Source organism: Oncorhynchus mykiss, chromosome 26, assembly GCF_013265735.2.
Source record: "Oncorhynchus mykiss isolate Arlee chromosome 26, USDA_OmykA_1.1, whole genome shotgun sequence".
NCBI lineage: Eukaryota > Metazoa > Chordata > Actinopteri > Salmoniformes > Salmonidae > Oncorhynchus > Oncorhynchus mykiss.
The window spans coordinates 7,942,959-7,965,266 of NC_048590.1; the positions used below are offsets into that span (position 1 = coordinate 7,942,959).

At 42.5% G+C, this 22,308-nt stretch overlaps 1 protein-coding gene across 1 annotated transcript; it reads right to left on the reverse strand.

The window, feature by feature from the left end:
• Nucleotides 1-293: 293 nt before the first annotated feature.
• Nucleotides 294-22,061, reverse strand: LOC110519426 (NAD(P)H dehydrogenase [quinone] 1-like). Its single transcript, XM_036964151.1, has 6 exons — nt 21,768-22,061; nt 16,234-16,401; nt 15,888-16,018; nt 15,392-15,505; nt 1,357-1,458; nt 294-1,015 (listed from the first exon to the last, which is right to left on the reverse strand). Exons 1-6 carry the CDS (start codon nt 21,769-21,771, stop codon nt 701-703), a joined length of 834 nt encoding a protein of 277 aa, XP_036820046.1. The 5' UTR covers nt 21,772-22,061; the 3' UTR covers nt 294-700.
• Nucleotides 22,062-22,308: the final 247 nt, after the last annotated feature.

Below are 22,308 nucleotides of genomic sequence, written 5' to 3' on the forward strand. Positions count from 1 at the left end.
GGCGTGCTGCTCTGTTTTGAGACAGCTGTTCACTCTTATAAAATAGGGCTCCAAAACCGTTCTTCAAATGTCCACATAGGAGAACCCTTTTCGGTTCTAGGTGAAAACCATTTTTGGTTCCAGGTATGAAAAGGTTCTTATTGGAACCAAAATAGTTCTACCTAGGGTTCTCCTTTGGTTCTAAATGGTTTTTAGGTTCTAGATAGCACCTTTAAGAGGGTAGCTTTGCTAGATTCCTCCTTTGCTGCAGCTGACCGTATTACCGGACAGTAATCAACATGAGACCAGACCAGAGTCTGAACAACTAGTGCAGTTTATTGATGTTTCAAAAAATCAGAACATCTTTTTATTTATAACAGACATACCTCTCCCCATCTTCACAACAACTCTGTCAATTTGACTTGACCATAATAACTGACCATCCAATGTTATACTTAAGCAATAAGGCGCGAGGGGGGGGATGTGGTTTATGGCCAATTTACGACGGCTAAGGGCTGTTCTTAACCACGACGCAACGCGGAGTGCCTGGATACAGCCTTTAGCCGTGGAATATTGGCCATTTACCGCAACCCCCCCCCCCCCCGAGGTGCCTTATTGCTATTATAAACTGGTTACAAATAAGCAGTTTTTGTCAGGGGGGAGGGGTCATCAGCCTTCAGCTGGTTGTCAGGGGGAGGGGTCATCAGCCTTCAGCTGGTTGTCAGGGGGAGGGGTCATCAGCCTTCAGCTGGTTGTCAGGGGGGAGGGGTTTCCCCAGGTGGTGTCCGGTGGTGATGCCGTGGGGGCGGGTGCTCTGCTCCTTCCTGACCTCCGGCCGCAGCACGAAGCCCCCGGGGAAGGTCAGGTCAAACATCTCGCTGGGGGCAAAGGTCAGGGGTCGCTCGACCAGCAGGGTCTTCAGCCTGGCCCTCCAGCCATCCAGCATGGCTGTCCGATTCGCGGGGGGACTGTGTCCCGGACACCAGAACACCTGGGGGGCTAGCACCTGGAACCCACAGAAGTGAAGCACGCCGTTCTGGAAGGATGATGGAGGAGAGAGGAGAGGAGTCTGGGTCAAATACATGTACCAATACTGCACTTGGTTTAGTTTGCACAATATGCTACAATGGAACCAATGAAATAGACCCCCAAAAAAATGCAAACCCAAAACTATATGAAACACATTGGAAAAACGTGTTACTTGGAGGTAACCTTGAAGCATAAACATGTATGAGGAAACACACAAGTAGAGAGACACACAAGTATCCCCAAAGCCACTTGATGCCCTTCTAAATCCACGAGAAGCAAATACAGCGAAATATTATTTTTGGGGTGTCACATCTTAACTCTTCCCCCCTGGCTGTCTTCCTGCGTTACCTGTAGGGGCCACAGTGTGACGTTAATGTCTCCGTTGAGGCCGTCAGGGCGGTACATAGTCTGCATAGACCCAGTGCTGAACGACAACATGGCTTTCTTGTCCTGTAAAATGATAAAGAGTATGAAGTGAAACTCCCAACAAACACAGAGGCCCTATTCATTCCACCAAAACACCATTTACCCTTAACCTAGAAGCAATGTAGCCTGAACTGAAGGAGAGCAGTGTGTCATTTCATAAGGTAGATATTATGTAGGGTGTCCAAACAAAAACACATCTTTTGACCAATGGGTAAAACACTATATTAATTGTGAGGTGATGCTCAAAACAAAAACCAATGGTCCAAACCTCATGTTTCTGTCAAAATCTGTTCAAAATGTTGTTTTACCCTTGTAGGATGTTTTTACCCATGTAGGATGGACAAAAATCAGGGTGATTAAATCAATTGAGGCCAGAGAAAAAAAAGTGGTGAAAAAAATCAGGAAAAGAGCATTAGGTCAGCTAGACTAGACGATGTTAGAGAATAGCATTAGGTCAGCTAGACGATGTTAGAGAATAGCATTAGGTCAGCTAGACTAGACGATGTTAGAGAATAGCATTAGGTCAGCTAGACTAGAGGATGTTAGAGAATAGCATTAGGTCAGCTAGACTAGACGATGTTAGAGAATAGCATTAGGTCAGCTAGACTAGAGGATGTTAGAGAATAGCATTAGGTCAGCTAGACTAGACGATGTTAGAGAATAGCATTAGGTCAGCTAGACTAGAGGATGTTAGAGAATAGCATTAGGTCAGCTAGAGGATGTTAGAGAATAGCATTAGGTCAGCTAGACTAGAGGATGTTAGAGAATAGCATTAGGTCAGCTAGACTAGAGGATGTTAGAGAATAGCATTAGGTCAGCTAGACGATGTTAGAGAATAGCATTATGTCAGCTAGACGATGTTAGAGAATAGCATTAGGTCAGCTAGACTAGAGGATGTTAGAGAATAGCACTAGGTCAGCTAGACTAGACGATGTTAGAGAATAGCATTAGGTCAGCTAGACTAGACGATGTTAGAGAATAGCATTAGGTCAGCTAGACGATGTTAGAGAATAGCATTATGTCAGCTAGACGATGTTAGAGAATAGCATTAGGTCAGATAGACTAGAGGATGTTAGAGAATAGCATTAGGTCAACTAGACTAGAGGATGTTAGAGAATAGCATTAGGTCAGCTAGACTAGAGGATGTTAGAGAATAGCATTAGGTCAGCTAGACTAGAGGATGTTAGAGAATAGCACTAGGTCAGCTAGACTAGACGATGTTAGAGAATAGCATTAGGTCAACTAGACTAGAGGATGTTAGAGAATAGCATTAGGTCAGCTAGACTAGAGGATGTTAGAGAATAGCATTAGGTCAGCTAGACTAGAGGATGTTAGAGAATAGCATTAGGTCAGCGAGACTAGACGATGTTAGAGAATAGCATTATGTCAGCTAGACTAGAGGATGTTAGAGAATAACATTAGGTCAGCTAGACTAGACGATGTTAGAGAATAGCATTAGGTCAGCTAGACTAGAGGATGTTAGAGAATAGCATTAGGTCAGCTAGACTAGACGATGTTAGAGAATAGCATTATGTCAGCTAGACTAGACGATGTTAGAGAATAGCATTATGTCAGCTAGACTAGAGGATGTTAGAGAATAGCATTAGGTCAGCTAGACGATGTTAGAGAATAGCATTATGTCAGCTAGACGATGTTAGAGAATAGCATTAGGTCAGCTAGACTAGAGGATGTTAGAGAATAGCACTAGGTCAGCTAGACTAGATGATGTTAGAGAATAGCATTAGGTCAGCTAGACGATGTTAGAGAATAGCATTATGTCAGCTAGACGATGTTAGAGAATAGCATTAGGTCAGCTAGACGATGTTAGAGAATAGCATTATGTCAGCTAGACGATGTTAGAGAATAGCATTAGGTCAGCTAGACTAGAGGATGTTAGAGAATAGCACTAGGTCAGCTAGACTAGACGATGTTAGAGAATAGCATTAGGTCAGCTAGACGATGTTAGAGAATAGCATTATGTCAGCTAGACGATGTTAGAGAATAGCATTAGGTCAGCTAGACTAGAGGATGTTAGAGAATAGCACTAGGTCAGCTAGACTATATGATGTTAGAGAATAGCTTTAGGTCAGCTAGACGATGTTAGAGAATAGCATTATGTCAGCTAGACGATGTTAGAGAATAGCATTAGGTCAGCTAGACTAGACGATGTTAGAGAATAGCATTATGTCAGCTAGACGATGTTAGAGAATAGCATTAGGTCAGCTAGACTAGAGGATGTTAGAGAATAGCATTAGGTCAGCTAGACTAGAGGATGTTAGAGAATAGCACTAGGTCAGCTAGACTAGACGATGTTAGAGAATAGCATTAGGTCAGCTAGACGATGTTAGAGAATAGCATTATGTCAGCTAGACGATGTTAGAGAATAGCATTAGGTCAGCTAGACTAGAGGATGTTAGAGAATAGCATTAGGTCAGCTAGACTAGACAATGTTAGAGAATAGCATTATGTCAGCTAGACGATGTTAGAGAATAGCATTAGGTCAGCTAGACTAGAGGATGTTAGAGAATAGCATTAGGTCAGCTAGACTAGAGGATGTTAGAGAATAGCATTAGGTCAGCTAGACTAGAGGATGTTAGAGAATAGCATTAGGTCAGCTAGACTAGACGATGTTAGAGAATAGCATTAGGTCAGCTAGACGATGTTAGAGAATAGCATTATGTCAGCTAGACGATGTTAGAGAATAGCATTAGGTCAGCTAGACTAGACGATGTTAGAGAATAGCATTAGGTCAGCTAGACTAGAGGATGTTAGAGAATAGCATTAGGTCAGCTAGACTAGACGATGTTAGAGAATAGCATTAGGTCAGCTAGACTAGAGGATGTTAGAGAATAGCATTAGGTCAGCTAGACGATGTTAGAGAATAGCATTATGTCAGCTAGACGATGTTAGAGAATAGCATTAGGTCAGCTAGACTAGAGGATGTTAGAGAATAGCACTAGGTCAGCTAGACTAGACGATGTTAGAGAATAGCATTAGGTCAGCTAGACGATGTTAGAGAATAGCATTATGTCAGCTAGACGATGTTAGAGAATAGCATTAGGTCAGATAGACTAGAGGATGTTAGAGAATAGCATTAGGTCAGCTAGACTAGAGGATGTTAGAGAATAGCATTAGGTCAGCTAGACTAGAGGATGTTAGAGAATAGCATTAGGTCAGCTAGACTAGAGGATGTTAGAGAATAGCACTAGGTCAGCTAGACTAGACGATGTTAGAGAATAGCATTATGTCAGCTAGACGATGTTAGAGAATAGCATTAGGTCAGCTAGACTAGACGATGTTAGAGAATAGCATTAGGTCAGCTAGACTAGAGGATGTTAGAGAATAGCATTAGGTCAGCTAGACTAGACGATGTTAGAGAATAGCATTATGTCAGCTAGACTAGAGGATGTTAGAGAATAACATTAGGTCAGCTAGACTAGACGATGTTAGAGAATAGCATTAGGTCAGCTAGACTAGAGGATGTTAGAGAATAGCATTAGGTCAGCTAGACTAGACGATGTTAGAGAATAGCATTATGTCAGCTAGACTAGACGATGTTAGAGAATAGCATTATGTCAGCTAGACTAGAGGATGTTAGAGAATAGCATTAGGTCAGCTAGACTAGAGGATGTTAGAGAATAGCATTAGGTCAGCTAGACTAGACGATGTTAGAGAATAGCATTAGGTCAGCTAGACTAGAGGATGTTAGAGAATAGCATTATGTCAGCTAGACGATGTTAGAGAATAGCATTAGGTCAGCTAGACTAGAGGATGTTAGAGAATAGCATTATGTCAGCTAGACGATGTTAGAGAATAGCATTAGGTCAGCTAGACTAGAGGATGTTAGAGAATAGCATTAGGTCAGCTAGACTAGAGGATGTTAGAGAATAGCATTAGGTCAGCTAGACTAGAGGATGTTAGAGAATAGCATTAGGTCAGCTAGACTAGAGGATGTTAGAGAATAGCATTAGGTCAGCTAGAGGATGTTAGAGAATAGCATTAGGTCAGCTAGACTAGAGGATGTTAGAGAATAGCATTAGGTCAGCTAGACTAGAGGATGTTAGAGAATAGCATTAGGTCAGCTAGACGATGTTAGAGAATAGCATTATGTCAGCTAGACGATGTTAGAGAATAGCATTAGGTCAGCTAGACTAGAGGATGTTAGAGAATAGCACTAGGTCAGCTAGACTAGACGATGTTAGAGAATAGCATTAGGTCAGCTAGACTAGACGATGTTAGAGAATAGCATTAGGTCAGCTAGACGATGTTAGAGAATAGCATTATGTCAGCTAGACGATGTTAGAGAATAGCATTAGGTCAGATAGACTAGAGGATGTTAGAGAATAGCATTAGGTCAGCTAGACTAGAGGATGTTAGAGAATAGCATTAGGTCAGCTAGACTAGAGGATGTTAGAGAATAGCATTAGGTCAGCTAGACTAGAGGATGTTAGAGAATAGCACTAGGTCAGCTAGACTAGACGATGTTAGAGAATAGCATTATGTCAGCTAGACGATGTTAGAGAATAGCATTAGGTCAGCTAGACTAGACGATGTTAGAGAATAGCATTAGGTCAGCTAGACTAGAGGATGTTAGAGAATAGCATTAGGTCAGCTAGACTAGACGATGTTAGAGAATAGCATTATGTCAGCCAGACTAGAGGATGTTAGAGAATAACATTAGGTCAGCTAGACTAGACGATGTTAGAGAATAGCATTAGGTCAGCTAGACTAGAGGATGTTAGAGAATAGCATTAGGTCAGCTAGACTAGACGATGTTAGAGAATAGCATTATGTCAGCTAGACTAGACGATGTTAGAGAATAGCATTATGTCAGCTAGACTAGAGGATGTTAGAGAATAGCATTAGGTCAGCTAGACGATGTTAGAGAATAGCATTATGTCAGCTAGACGATGTTAGAGAATAGCATTAGGTCAGCTAGACTAGAGGATGTTAGAGAATAGCACTAGGTCAGCTAGACTAGACGATGTTAGAGAATAGCATTAGGTCAGCTAGACGATGTTAGAGAATAGCATTATGTCAGCTAGACGATGTTAGAGAATAGCATTAGGTCAGCTAGACGATGTTAGAGAATAGCATTATGTCAGCTAGACGATGTTAGAGAATAGCATTAGGTCAGCTAGACTAGAGGATGTTAGAGAATAGCACTAGGTCAGCTAGACTAGACGATGTTAGAGAATAGCATTAGGTCAGCTAGACGATGTTAGAGAATAGCATTATGTCAGCTAGACGATGTTAGAGAATAGCATCAGGTCAGCTAGACTAGAGGATGTTAGAGAATAGCACTAGGTCAGCTAGACTATATGATGTTAGAGAATAGCTTTAGGTCAGCTAGACGATGTTAGAGAATAGCATTATGTCAGCTAGACGATGTTAGAGAATAGCATTAGGTCAGCTAGACTAGACGATGTTAGAGAATAGCATTAGGTCAGCTAGACGATGTTAGAGAATAGCATTATGTCAGCTAGACGATGTTAGAGAATAGCATTAGGTCAGCTAGACTAGACTATGTTAGAGAATAGCATTAGGTCAGCTAGACTAGAGGATGTTAGAGAATAGCATTAGGTCAGCTAGACTAGACGATGTTAGAGAATAGCATTAGGTCAGCTAGACTAGAGGATGTTAGAGAATAGCATTAGGTCAGCTAGACGATGTTAGAGAATAGCATTATGTCAGCTAGACGATGTTAGAGAATAGCATTAGGTCAGCTAGACTAGAGGATGTTAGAGAATAGCACTAGGTCAGCTAGACTAGACGATGTTAGAGAATAGCATTAGGTCAGCTAGACGATGTTAGAGAATAGCATTATGTCAGCTAGACGATGTTAGAGAATAGCATTAGGTCAGCTAGACTAGAGGATGTTAGAGAATAGCACTAGGTCAGCTAGACTATATGATGTTAGAGAATAGCTTTAGGTCAGCTAGACGATGTTAGAGAATAGCATTAGGTCAGCTAGACTAGACGATGTTAGAGAATAGCATTATGTCAGCTAGACGATGTTAGAGAATAGCATTAGGTCAGCTAGACTAGACGATGTTAGAGAATAGCATTAGGTCAGCTAGACTAGAGGATGTTAGAGAATAGCACTAGGTCAGCTAGACTAGACGATGTTAGAGAATAGCATTAGGTCAGCTAGACGATGTTAGAGAATAGCATTATGTCAGCTAGACGATGTTAGAGAATAGCATTAGGTCAGCTAGACTAGAGGATGTTAGAGAATAGCATTAGGTCAGCTAGACTAGACCGATGTTAGAGAATAGCATTATGTCAGCTAGACGATGTTAGAGAATAGCATTAGGTCAGCTAGACTAGAGGATGTTAGAGAATAGCATTAGGTCAGCTAGACTAGAGGATGTTAGAGAATAGCATTATGTCAGCTAGACTAGAGGATGTTAGAGAATAGCATTAGGTCAGCTAGACTAGAGGATGTTAGAGAATAGCATTAGGTCAGCTAGACTAGAGGATGTTAGAGAATAGCATTAGGTCAGCTAGACTAGAGGATGTTAGAGAATAGCATTAGGTCAGCTAGACTAGAGGATGTTAGAGAATAGCATTAGGTCAGCTAGACTAGACGATGTTAGAGAATAGCATTAGGTCAGCTAGACGATGTTAGAGAATAGCATTATGTCAGCTAGACGATGTTAGAGAATAGCATTAGGTCAGCTAGACTAGACGATGTTAGAGAATAGCATTAGGTCAGCTAGACTAGAGGATGTTAGAGAATAGCATTAGGTCAGCTAGACTAGAGGATGTTAGAGAATAGCATTAGGTCAGCTAGACTAGACGATGTTAGAGAATAGCATTAGGTCAGCTAGACGATGTTAGAGAATAGCATTAGGTCAGCTAGACTAGACGATGTTAGAGAATAGCACTAGGTCAGCTAGACTAGACGATGTTAGAGAATAGCATTAGGTCAGCTAGACGATGTTAGAGAATAGCATTAGGTCAGCTAGACTAGAGGATGTTAGAGAATAGCATTAGGTCAGCTAGACTAGACGATGTTAGAGAATAGCATTAGGTCAGCTAGACTAGAGGATGTTAGAGAATAGCATTAGGTCAGCTAGACTAGAGGATGTTAGAGAGTAGCATTAGGTCAGCTAGACTAGAGGATGTTAGAGAATAGCATTAGGTCAGCTAGACGATGTTAGAGAATAGCATTAGGTCAGCTAGACTAGAGGATGTTAGAGAATAGCATTAGGTCAGCTAGACTAGAGGATGTTAGAGAATAGCATTAGGTCAGCTAGACTAGAGGATGTTAGAGAATAGCATTAGGTCAGCTAGACTAGACGATGTTAGAGAATAGCATTATGTCAGCTAGACTAGAGGATGTTAGAGAATAGCATTAGGTCAGCTAGACTAGAGGATGTTAGAGAATAACATTAGGTCAGCTAGACGATGTTAGAGAACAGCATTAGGTCAGCTAGACTAGAGGATGTTAGAGAATAGCATTAGGTCAGCTAGACTAGAGGATGTTAGAGAATAGCATTAGGTCAGCTAGACTAGAGGATGTTAGAGAATAACATTAGGTCAGCTAGACTAGAGGATGTTAGAGAATAGCATTAGGTCAGCTAGACTAGAGGATGTTAGAGAATAGCATTAGGTCAGCTAGACTATGTTAGAGAATAGCATTAGGTCAGCTAGACTATGTTAGAGAATAGCATTAGGTCAGCTAGACTAGACGATGTTAGATAATAGCATTAGGTCAGCTAGACTAGAGGATGTTAGAGAATAGCATTAGGTCAGCTAGACGATGTTAGAGAATAGCATTATGTCAGCTAGACGATGTTAGAGAATAGCATTATGTCAGCTAGACGATGTTAGAGAATAGCATTAGGTCAGCTAGACTAGAGGATGTTAGAGAATAGCATTAGGTCAGCTAGACGATGTTAGAGAATAGCATTATGTCAGCTAGACGATGTTAGAGAATAGCATTAGGTCAGCTAGACTAGAGGATGTTAGAGAATAGCATTAGGTCAGCTAGACTATATGATGTTAGAGAATAGCTTTAGGTCAGCTAGACGATGTTAGAGAATAGCATTAGGTCAGCTAGACTAGAGGATGTTAGAGAATAGCATTATGTCAGCTAGACTAGAGGATGTTAGAGAATAGCATTATGTCAGCTAGACTAGAGGATGTTACAGAATAGCATTAGGTCAGCTAGACTAGAGGATGATAGAGAATAGCATTAGGTCAGCTAGACTAGACAATGTTAGAGAATAGCATTAGGTCAGCTAGACTAGAGGATGTTAGAGAATAGCATTAGGTCAGCTAGACTAGACGATGTTAGAGAATAGCATTAGGTCAGCTAGACTAGAGGATGTTAGAGAATAGCATTAGGTCAGCTAGACTAGAGGATGTTAGAGAATAGCATTAGGTCAGCTAGACTAGACGATGATAGAGAATAGCATTATGTCAGCTAGACTAGAGGATGTTAGAGAATAGCATTAGGTCAGCTAGACTAGACGATGTTAGAGAATAGCATTATGTCAGCTAGACGATGTTAGAGAATAGCATTAGGTCAGCTAGACTAGAGGATGTTAGAGAATAGCATTAGGTCAGCTAGACTAGAGGATGTTAGAGAATAGCATTAGGTCAGCTAGACTATGTTAGAGAATAGCATTAGGTCAGCTAGACTAGAGGATGTTAGAGAATAACATTAGGTCAGCTAGACTAGAGGATGTTAGAGAATAGCATTAGGTCAGCTAGACGATGTTAGAGAATAGCATTAGGTCAGCTAGACTAGAGGATGTTAGAGAATAGCATTAGGTCAGCTAGACTAGAGGATGTTAGAGAATAACATTAGGTCAGCTAGACTAGAGGATGTTAGAGAATAGCATTAGGTCAGCTAGACGATGATAGAGAATAGCATTATGTCAGCTAGACTAGAGGATGTTAGAGAATAGCATTAGGTCAGCTAGACTAGACGATGTTAGAGAATAGCATTATGTCAGCTAGACGATGTTAGAGAATAGCATTAGGTCAGCTAGACTAGAGGATGTTAGAGAATAGCATTAGGTCAGCTAGACTAGAGGATGTTAGAGAATAGCACTAGGTCAGCTAGACGATGTTAGAGAATAGCATTAGGTCAGCTAGACGATGTTAGAGAATAGCATTAGGTCAGCTAGACTAGAGGATGATAGAGAATAGCATTAGGTCAGCTAGACTAGAGGATGTTAGAGAATAGCATTAGGTCAGCTAGACTAGAGGATGTTAGAGAATAGCATTAGGTCAGCTAGACTAGAGGATGTTAGAGAATAGCATTAGGTCAGCTAGACTAGACGATGTTAGAGAATAGCATTAGGTCAGCTAGACTAGAGGATGTTAGAGAATAGCATTAGGTCAGCTAGACGATGTTAGAGAATAGCATTATGTCAGCTAGACGATGTTAGAGAATAGCATTAGGTCAGCTAGACTAGAGGATGTTAGAGAATAGCACTAGGTCAGCTAGACTAGACGATGTTAGAGAATAGCATTAGGTCAGCTAGACGATGTTAGAGAATAGCATTATGTCAGCTAGACGATGTTAGAGAATAGCATTAGGTCAGATAGACTAGAGGATGTTAGAGAATAGCATTAGGTCAGCTAGACTAGAGGATGTTAGAGAATAGCATTAGGTCAGCTAGACTAGAGGATGTTAGAGAATAGCATTAGGTCAGCTAGACTAGAGGATGTTAGAGAATAGCACTAGGTCAGCTAGACTAGACGATGTTAGAGAATAGCATTATGTCAGCTAGACGATGTTAGAGAATAGCATTAGGTCAGCTAGACTAGACGATGTTAGAGAATAGCATTAGGTCAGCTAGACTAGAGGATGTTAGAGAATAGCATTAGGTCAGCTAGACTAGACGATGTTAGAGAATAGCATTAGGTCAGCTAGACTAGAGGATGTTAGAGAATAGCATTAGGTCAGCTAGACGATGTTAGAGAATAGCATTATGTCAGCTAGACGATGTTAGAGAATAGCATTAGGTCAGCTAGACTAGAGGATGTTAGAGAATAGCACTAGGTCAGCTAGACTAGACGATGTTAGAGAATAGCATTAGGTCAGCTAGACGATGTTAGAGAATAGCATTATGTCAGCTAGACGATGTTAGAGAATAGCATTAGGTCAGCTAGACTAGAGGATGTTAGAGAATAGCACTAGGTCAGCTAGACTATATGATGTTAGAGAATAGCTTTAGGTCAGCTAGACGATGTTAGAGAATAGCATTATGTCAGCTAGACGATGTTAGAGAATAGCATTAGGTCAGCTAGACTAGACGATGTTAGAGAATAGCATTATGTCAGCTAGACGATGTTAGAGAATAGCATTAGGTCAGCTAGACTAGACGATGTTAGAGAATAGCATTAGGTCAGCTAGACTAGAGGATGTTAGAGAATAGCACTAGGTCAGCTAGACTAGACGATGTTAGAGAATAGCATTAGGTCAGCTAGACGATGTTAGAGAATAGCATTATGTCAGCTAGACGATGTTAGAGAATAGCATTAGGTCAGCTAGACTAGAGGATGTTAGAGAATAGCATTAGGTCAGCTAGACTAGACGATGTTAGAGAATAGCATTATGTCAGCTAGACGATGTTAGAGAATAGCATTAGGTCAGCTAGACTAGAGGATGTTAGAGAATAGCATTAGGTCAGCTAGACTAGAGGATGTTAGAGAATAGCATTAGGTCAGCTAGACTAGAGGATGTTAGAGAATAGCATTAGGTCAGCTAGACTAGAGGATGTTAGAGAATAGCATTATGTCAGCTAGACTAGAGGATGTTAGAGAATAGCATTAGGTCAGCTAGACTAGAGGATGTTAGAGAATAGCATTAGGTCAGCTAGACTAGAGGATGTTAGAGAATAGCATTAGGTCAGCTAGACTAGACGATGTTAGAGAATAGCATTAGGTCAGCTAGACGATGTTAGAGAATAGCATTATGTCAGCTAGACGATGTTAGAGAATAGCATTAGGTCAGCTAGACTAGAGGATGTTAGAGAATAGCATTAGGTCAGCTAGACTAGACGATGTTAGAGAATAGCATTATGTCAGCTAGACGATGTTAGAGAATAGCATTAGGTCAGCTAGACTAGACGATGTTAGAGAATAGCATTAGGTCAGCTAGACTAGAGGATGTTAGAGAATAGCACTAGGTCAGCTAGACTAGACGATGTTAGAGAATAGCACTAGGTCAGCTAGACTAGAGGATGTTAGAGAATAGCATTAGGTCAGCTAGACGATGTTAGAGAATAGCATTATGTCAGCTAGACGATGTTAGAGAATAGCATTAGGTCAGCTAGACTAGAGGATGTTAGAGAATAGCACTAGGTCAGCTAGACTAGACGATGTTAGAGAATAGCATTAGGTCAGCTAGACTAGAGGATGTTAGAGAATAGCACTAGGTCAGCTAGACTAGAGGATGTTAGAGAATAGCTTTAGGTCAGCTAGACGATGTTAGAGAATAGCATTATGTCAGCTAGACGATGTTAGAGAATAGCATTAGGTCAGCTAGACTAGAGGATGTTAGAGAATAGCACTAGGTCAGCTAGACTAGACGATGTTAGAGAATAGCATTAGGTCAGCTAGACTAGACGATGTTAGAGAATAGCATTAGGTCAGCTAGACTAGAGGATGTTAGAGAATAGCATTATGTCAGCTAGACGATGTTAGAGAATAGCATTATGTCAGCTAGACGATGTTAGAGAATAGCATTAGGTCAGCTAGACTAGACGATGTTAGAGAATAGCATTAGGTCAGCTAGACTAGACGATGTTAGAGAATAGCATTAGGTCAGCTAGACTAGAGGATGTTAGAGAATAGCATTAGGTCAGCTAGACTAGAGGATGTTAGAGAATAGCATTAGGTCAGCTAGACGATGTTAGAGAATAGCATTAGGTCAGCTAGACTAGACGATGATAGAGAATAGCATTAGGTCAGCTAGACTAGACGATGTTAGAGAATAGCATTAGGTCAGCTAGACTAGACGATGATAGAGAATAGCATTAGGTCAGCTAGACTAGACGATGTTAGAGAATAGCATTAGGTCAGCTAGACTAGAGGATGTTAGAGAATAGCATTAGGTCAGCTAGACTAGACGATGATAGAGAATAGCATTAGGTCAGCTAGACTAGACGGTGTTAGAGAATAGCATTAGGTCAGCTAGACTAGAGGATGTTAGAGAATAGCATTAGGTCAGCTAGACTAGAGGATGTTAGAGAATAGCATTAGGTCAGCTAGACTAGACGATGTTAGAGAATAGCATTAGGTCAGCTAGACTAGAGGATGTTAGAGAATAGCATTAGGTCAGCTAGACTAGAGGATGTTAGAGAATAGCATTAGGTCAGCTAGACTAGAGGATGTTAGAGAATAGCATTAGGTCAGCTAGACGATGATAGAGAATAGCATTAGGTCAGCTAGACTAGAGGATGTTAGAGAATAGCATTAGGTCAGCTAGACTAGAGGATGTTAGAGAATAGCATTAGGTCAGCTAGACTAGACGGTGTTAGAGAATAGCATTAGGTCAGCTAGACTAGACGATGATAGAGAATAGCATTAGGTCAGCTAGACTAGAGGATGTTAGAGAATAGCATTAGGTCAGCTAGACTAGACGATGTTAGAGAATAGCATTAGGTCAGCTAGACTAGACGATGTTAGAGATTAGCATTAGGTCAGCTAGACTAGACGATGTTAGAGAATAGCATTAGGTCAGCTAGACTAGACGATGTTAGAGAATAGCATTAGGTCAGCTAGACTAGACGATGTTAGAGAATAGCATTAGGTCAGCTAGACGATGTTAGAGAATAGCATTAGGTCAGCTAGACTAGACGTGCTCATTCAGGCTGGCGCACGTTCAATCTGTGTAATCTAGAACATCCTACAGTCACGCAGTAACGCAAACTAGCGGTATATTAACGTGAACAAAACGGAATCAGGAAATGAATGCCCACTGTCCATTGCTATTCAATTGCAGGTCCCGACTTCATTCCGCTTTGATTAACCATTCAGAACATGAAGAATCATATTTGTCTTGATAAAATGTATTTTATAGCATTTGGAAGTTACATTTCATCACCAACGCGCGTGTTGACCCAGTTCGAGCAGAGTGGCGGACCCTCTACATTATGGCTATTTTAAACTGCGTAGGGTAGTAAGGGGGTAACTAGCTGTAATTCACATAAAGACCACAAGATGTCACCAAATTATTTTCTTAACACTTTACCTGGCTGTCACTGTTCTTGCTGAACAAAAAAAAAATGTCCTCAATGTCGCCACAATTTTGAGACAATTGAACAAAACGATTGTGGTAAATTGATTAAAAAAAAATTGAAATGTTGAAAAAGTTGTAGATATATTCCAATGAAGTTAGATCTCTATTTGTTTATATATATATAAAAGAACGCGTTAAATAATCCATTTGTTTAGAGAGAAAAATGCAGATAATTTTTTTGTAAAGTAGTAAAGTAATAAGATGTTGGTTGAGTGTGTTGGGGGCTAGTTACCCCTTTATGGTTATGAATGTGGTTCTACCTGTCATTTAGACAATGACTAGCCCAGTTAGCGCTCGTTTATGCTAACTTGCTAGCTAGCAAATTCACTAGCAGTTAATGCTAGCCAGCTAGCTAGCTTAATTTCAGTTGTAAATGTTTCCATTGGTGACTGATAGCTTTACAGTTAACGCACCTTTATAGACTTATAGCTATTTTACACAGCATTTTATGCCATATAGCCAGCTATCTACATTTTTAAAAGAGAGCTTTTCAATTGGCATCGCTACCCTTGTTTTCAGTCACAAGTGGGGGACTTGATTAGGTGGGGGAGCATTGCATTGACATCAAAACCTCCTGGTTCGGGCCCCACACACATGGCATGAACTCTTCCTGCTCATTGTCAAATGGGTATGACACTAACGCAGGCTACTGGAACTCAAGACATTAACAGAAGGGTCAAAAGGTCAAACCTTGAATATTCCATTGCTGTACATCTTCTGCAGCGAGAAGGCAAAGCCTTGACTCAGGACTCTGTCTATCCAGCCCTTCATGATGGCTGGAACGCTGAACCAGTACATAGGGAACTGATGGGGGAGAGAGAGAGATGGTTGACACTCCATCTACAACAATCCAACGACTGTTAAACTATGATGGGGAGTGTAGGCTTAAATACTTTGGGGAGAAAGGTGGAGAATTTAAACGCAGCAGGGCACAGTCGAAGAAGAGACAGAAAGAGAGGTTGGGGGAGAGGGGAGTGAGACAGAAAGAGAGAGAGGGGAAAGAGAGGGAAAGGGGGGAGAGAGAGAGAGAAAGTGAAAGAGAGAGTGAAAGGGAGAGAGAAAGAGGGGAAGAGAGAGAGGGGGGAAGAGAGAGGAGAGGAGAGAGAGAAGAGAGAGGGGGGGAGAGAGAGAGGGGGAGAGAGGGAGGGGGAGAGAGAGAGATGGGGAAGAGTGTGTGACCTCTGACCTGGAAGATGACGAGCTCCGCCGCCTCCACTTTCCGCTGCTCAGCTATGATGTCATCACTGAGTCGACCCTCCTTCCAGGCATGCATGGTCTCCTCTCCGTACTTGAAGTGCTCCGGGTTCTTCACCTCACCTGGCAAAGAGACAGAACAGCAGCAACGTCAAGTGTGTGTGTAGTTTGTTTGGCACGTGTGTTGGCGTGTGTGAGCATGTGTGTGTGTGTGTGTAGTTTGTTGGCACGTGTGTTGGCGTGTGTGAGCATGTGTGTGTTGGCGTGTGTGTGCGCGCGTGTGTGTTGGCGTGTGTGTGCATGTGTGAGCCTGTGTGTGTGTGTGTGTGTGTGTGTACCTGTGATATCCTCCATTGTGGCGGAGGCTCTGAAGTTCATGGCGTAAAGGTCAGACACAACGACCTTGTAGCCCTGCTGTCTGAGGGTTTCCACGGCAACATCCTTCGCTGCCGAGTTAAAGGACCCCCCACTCTGATGGGCGTACACAATCAGCACTGTCTTCTGAGCTGGTACACACACACACACACACACGATAAGGTGGTGGATGGATCAGTCATAATTGTTTCCCTAAAAACAACACTACACATCAAGTTACATGTCATTATGAATGTGTTATCATCTGGTTTTTACTCAATCTTTGAAAAAAAGAGTTCCAAAGGGGTTCTGTGGCTGTCGCCGTAGGAGAACCCTTTTTGGTTACAGGTAGAACCCTTTTGGAACCCAAAAGTGTTCCGCCCGGAACCAAAAAGGTTCCGCCCGGAACCAAAAAGGGTTCTACCCTGAACCCAAAATGTTTTTTTTCTTTTTTCAAAAGGGTTATTCTATGGGAACAGCTGAAAACCCCTTTTTGGTTCTAGATAGCACCTTCTTTTCTAAGAACGTATTACTGTATTATTACTGTGTTCCACATGGCACCCTATTCCCTTTATTGTGCACTACTGTTGACCAGGGCCCATAGGGTAGTGCACTACTTTGGACCAGGGTCCAGTAGGGTAGTGTACTACTGTTGACCAGGGTCCAATAGGGTAGTGCACTACTGTTGACCAGGGCCCATAGGGTAGTGCACTACTTTGGACCAGGGTCCAGTAGGGTAGTGTACTACTGTTGACCAGGGTCCAATAGGGTAGTGCACTACTGTTGACCAGGGCCCATAGGGTAGTGTACTACTGTTGACCAGGGCCCATAGGGTGGTGCACTACTGTCGACCAGGGTCCATAGGGTAGTGCACTACTGTCGACCAGGGTCCATAGGGTAGTGTACTACTGTTGACCAGGGTCCAATAGGGTGGTGCACTACTGTCGACCAGGGTCCATAGGGTAGTGCACTACTGTTGACCAGGGTCCAATAGGGTAGTGTACTACTGTTGACCAGGGTCCAATAGGGTAATGTACTACTGTTGACCAGGGTCCAATAGGGTAGTGCACTACTGTTGACCAGGGTCCAATAGGGTAATGTACTACTGTTGACCAGGGTCCAATAGGGTAGTGCACTACTGTTGACCAGGGTCCATAGGGTAATGTACTACTGTTGACCAGGGTCCAATAGGGTAGTGCACTACTGTTGACCAGGGTCCAATAGGGTAGTGCACTACTGTTGACCAGGGTCCATAGGGTAGTGTACTACTGTTGACCAGGGTCCAATAGGGTAGTGCACTACTGTTGACCAGGGTCCAATAGGGTAGTGTACTACTGTTGACCAGGATCCATAGGGTAGTGCACTACTGTTGACCAGGGTCCATAGGGTAGTGCACTACTGTCGACCAGGGTCCAATAGGGTAGTGCACTACTGTTGACCAGGGTCCAATAGGGTAGTGCACTACTGTTGACCAGGGTCCAATAGGGTAGTGTACTACTGTTGACCAGGGTCCAGTAGGGTAGTGTACTACTGTTGACCAGTGTCCAATAGGGTAGTGTACTACTGTTGACCAGGGTCCAATAGGGTAGTGTACTACTGTTGACCAGGGTCCAATAGGGTAGTGTACTACTGTTGACCAGGGTCCAGTAGGGTAGTGCACTACTGTTGACCAGGGTCCAATAGGGTAGTGCACTACTGTTGACCAGGGTCCAATAGGGTAGTGTACTACTGTTGACCAGGGTCCACAGGGTAGTGCACTACTGTTGACCAGGGCCCATAGGGTAGTGCACTACTGTTGACCAGGGTCCAATATGGTAGTGCACTACTGTTGACCAGGGTCCAATAGGGTAGTGTACTACTGTTGACCAGGGTCCAATAGGGTAGTGCACTACTGTTGACCAGGGTCCAGTAGGGTAGTGTACTACTGTTGACCAGGGTCCAATAGGGTAGTGTACTACTGTTGACCAGGGTCCAATAGGGTAGTGCACTACTGTTGACCAGGGTCCAATAGGGTAGTGCACTACTGTTGACCAGGGTCCAGTAGGGTAGTGTACTACTGTTGACCAGGGTCCAATAGGGTAGTGTACTACTTTTGACCAGGGTCCAATAGGGTAGTGTACTACTGTTGACCAGGGTCCAGTAGGGTAGTGTACTACTGTTGACCAGGGTCCAATAGGGTAGTGTACTACTGTTGACCAGGGTCCAGTAGGGTAGTGTACTACTGTTGACCAGGGTCCAATAGGGTAGTGCACTACTGTTGACCAGGGTCCAATAGGGTAGTGTACTACTGTTGACCAGGGTCCAATAGGGTAGTGTACTACTGTTGACCAGGGTCCAATAGGGTAGTGTACTACTGTTGACCAGGGTCCAATAGGGTAGTGCACTACTGTTGACCAGGGTCCAATAGGGTAGTGTACTACTGTTGACCAGGGTCCAATAGGGTAGTGCACTACTGTTGACCAGGGTCCAGTAGGGTAGTGTACTACTGTTGACCAGGGTCCAATAGGGTAGTGTACTACTGTTGACCAGGGTCCAATAGGGTAGTGCACTACTGTTGACCAGGGTCCAGTAGGGTAGTGTACTACTGTTGACCAGGGTCCAATAGGGTAGTGTACTACTTTTGACCAGGGACCAGTAGGGTAGTGTACTACTGTTGACCAGGGTCCAATAGGGTAGTGTACTACTTTTGACCAGGGTCCAATAGGGTAGTGTACTACTGTTGACCAGGGTCCAGTAGGGTAGTGTACTACTGTTGACCAGGGTCCAATAGGGTAGTGTACTACTTTTGACCAGGGTCCAATAGGGTAGTGTACTACTTTTGACCAGGGTCCAATAGGGTAGTGTACTACTGTTGACCAGGGTCCAGTAGGGTAGTGTACTACTTTTGACCAGGGTCCATAGGGTAGTGCACTTTATAGGACAGTGTTTCCCAGCTCCAGTCCTCCCAACAGGACAAACTTCCCTGATTCAACTCAACTGAGGGTTGACACGTTGAATCAACTAATCATCAAACCCTCAGTGAGTTGAATCAGGGGTGATTTGGGTGTATGAGTGGGCTATTACCCAGGATAAACAGGAAACGTCATGAACACATTCTAGGTTTGTTTGCAGCAACGACAATTTCACCTTTCGTCTCAATGAGCAGTAGACGGCTTGTACATTCCTAATGTTCTGGACCTGTGTACAGCAATCAGTCGTCACATACATTCAGAGAGGATCGCGACGGGAAAACAGGTCTGGTGAGTGTGCCATTTGGATGGGATACAAAAACAATATCCTATTTCACACAGCACTGACAGTAAGCTGGCCAGGAGGCTCCACACCATCCTCTTACTACAGTGAGAGGGGAAAAAAGTATTTGATCCCCTGCTGATTTTGTACGTTTGCCCAATGACAAAGAAATGATCCGTCTATAATTTTAATGGTGGGTTTATTTGAACAGTGAGAGACAGAATAACAACAAAAAAATCCAGAAAAACGCATGTTAAAAATGTTAGAATTTTATAAAGCATTTTAATGAGGGAAATAAGTATTTGACCCCTCTGCAAAACATGATTTAGTGGCAAAACCCTTGTTGGCAATCAGAGAGGTCAGACGTTTCTTGTAGTTGTTCACCAGGTTTGCACACATCTCTGGAGGGATTTTGTCCCACTCCTCTTTGCAGATCTTCTCCAAGTCATTAAGGTTTCGAGGCTGACGTTTGGCAACTCGAACCTTCAGCTCCCTCCACAGATTTTCTATGGGACTAAGGTCTGGAGACTGGCTAGGCCACTCCAGGACCTTAATGTGCTTCTTCTTGAGCCACTCCTTTGTTGCCTTGGCCGTGTGCTTTGGGTCATTGTCATGCTGGAATACCCGTCCACAACCCATTTTCAATGCCCTGGCTGAGGGAAGGAGGTTCTCACCCAAGATTTGACGGTACATGGCCCCGTCCATCGTCCCTTTGATGCGGTGAAGTTGTCCTGTCCCCTTAGCAGAAAAACACCCCCAAAGCATAATGTTTCCACCTCCATGTTTGACGGTGGGGATGGTGTTCTTGGGGTCATAGGCAGCATTCCTCCTCCTCCAAACACGGCGAGTTGAGTTGATGCCAAAGAGCTCCATTTTGGTCTCATCTGACCACAACACGTTCACCCAGTTGTCCTCTGAATCATTCAGACGGGCATGTATATGTGCTTTCTTGAGCAGGGGGACCTTGCGGGCGCTGCAGGATTTCAGTCCTTCACGGCGTAGTGTGTTACCAATTGTTTTCTTGGTGACTATGGTGACTATGGTCCCAGCTGCCTTGAAATCTTTGACAAGATCCTCCCGTGTAGTTCTGGGCTGATTCCTCACCGTTCTCATGATCATTGCAACTCCATGAGATGAGATCTTGCATGGAGCCCCAGGCTGACGGAGATTGACAGTTCTTTTGTGTTTCTTACATTTGCGAAAAATCTTTACTGTTGTCACCTTCTCACCAAGCTGCTTGGTGATGGTCTTGTAGCCCATTCCAGCCTTGTGTAGGTCTACAATCATTTCCCTGATATCCTTGGAGAGCTATTTGGTTTTGGCCATGGTGGAGAGTTTGGAATCTGATTGATTGATTGCTTCTGTGGACAGGTGTCTTTTATACAGGTAACAAACTGAGATTATGAGCACTCCCTTTAAGAGTGTGCTTCTAATCTCAGCTTGTTACCTGAAAAAAAGACACCTGGGACCCAGAAATCTTTCTGATTGAGAGATGATCAAATACATATTTCCCTCATTAAAATGCAAATCAATTTCAAAAATTTTTGACATGCATTTTTCTTGATATTTTTGTTGTTATTCTGTCTCTCACTGTTCAAATAAACCTACCATTAAAATTATAGACTGATCATTTATTTGTCATTGGGCAAACGCACAAAATCAGCAGGGGATCAAATACTTTTTCCCCTCACTGTAGATAGTCTTGACGTGAGCCCCTGGCTATCTGTAAATAAAAAAACTAGAAAATAGGAGGATGTTTGAAATGATTTATACTTTTTACTTTTGATAATGAAGTATTATTATTTTATTATTTTTAGCAATTACATATACTTTTGATACTTAAGTATATTTAAAACAAAATGCTTTAAAACTTTTTCAAGTAGTATTTTAGTGGTGACATTTCAATTTTACTTGACTCATTTTCTATTAAGGTATATTGGACTGTTTCCACAACTGACAACACATCCATTGTGTTTGTTAAACTACAACGGAACTATTGTATAAAGCTGTCCAAGTTCAATAATGCAGATCACAATAATCTGAAAAAAAAACGGAGTGGTTTTGTCATTATAGCGTTTGCATAAATCTTAACGCAGTACAGCAACACAAAGTACTAAGGCATCAGCACAAAAATCACACCACTTGTTGGCTATTTCCTCAAACACTGGACAAATGCATGACAACTTTAAATTCAGCTGAACAAGCCAGCAGAATAATGAAATATAAACCGAAGTACCTGAAAGCAGAGATATTGTAAATGCACTAATATCTCACCGTTGACACTTACCCATGACGCGAGTTTATGATCGGTCCTTCCCCGGATCTGGACGCTCCCTCTTCTGCAACTGGAGGGGAAAACCAGCGTCTTTGTCCGGTGCCGCAGCTCTTATCACTATGGAACCGCCCGCTGATATTCGCGTGAGAAACATTGTGTGATTGAAACTGAGATTGAGCGGTTACATAACACCCGAGTCTCTAGTCACACGTACACAAAGAAGAAAAGAAGAAAGAAAAAAACGTCCCGTAGCCTCGACAGCCATGGGACCGACCAAAGTCTATCCAGGCGTGTTTTAACGTCGGGAGATGTTACAGCCAGTTTACTGGTTGAGAGAATGATTGGTTTGGCTTTAGCTTTAGGAAAAGTGTTTTGTGGTATTTTTTGTCTGTATTAGGCCATTAAATGGGTACCATGAGTTTATCCGATGTAAGTGCTCTTCATTAGCATTCCTCCGTAAAGAAACATTGGCAAGTCATAAATCACCACCTACTCTGGAACTCTTTGACATGTAAAAGTTGTTCCAACACGGGACTCTCTAAATCACGGTACT

Coding starts and splice junctions, on each gene's coding strand:
- LOC110519426 (XM_036964151.1), bottom strand. Junction 16,019..16,233: donor CACAATGGAGGATATCACAG/GTACACACACAC, acceptor TCTCTTTGCCAG/GTGAGGTGAAGAACCCGGAG. Junction 15,506..15,887: donor CGGAGCTCGTCATCTTCCAG/GTCAGAGGTCAC, acceptor CTCCCCCATCAG/TTCCCTATGTACTGGTTCAG.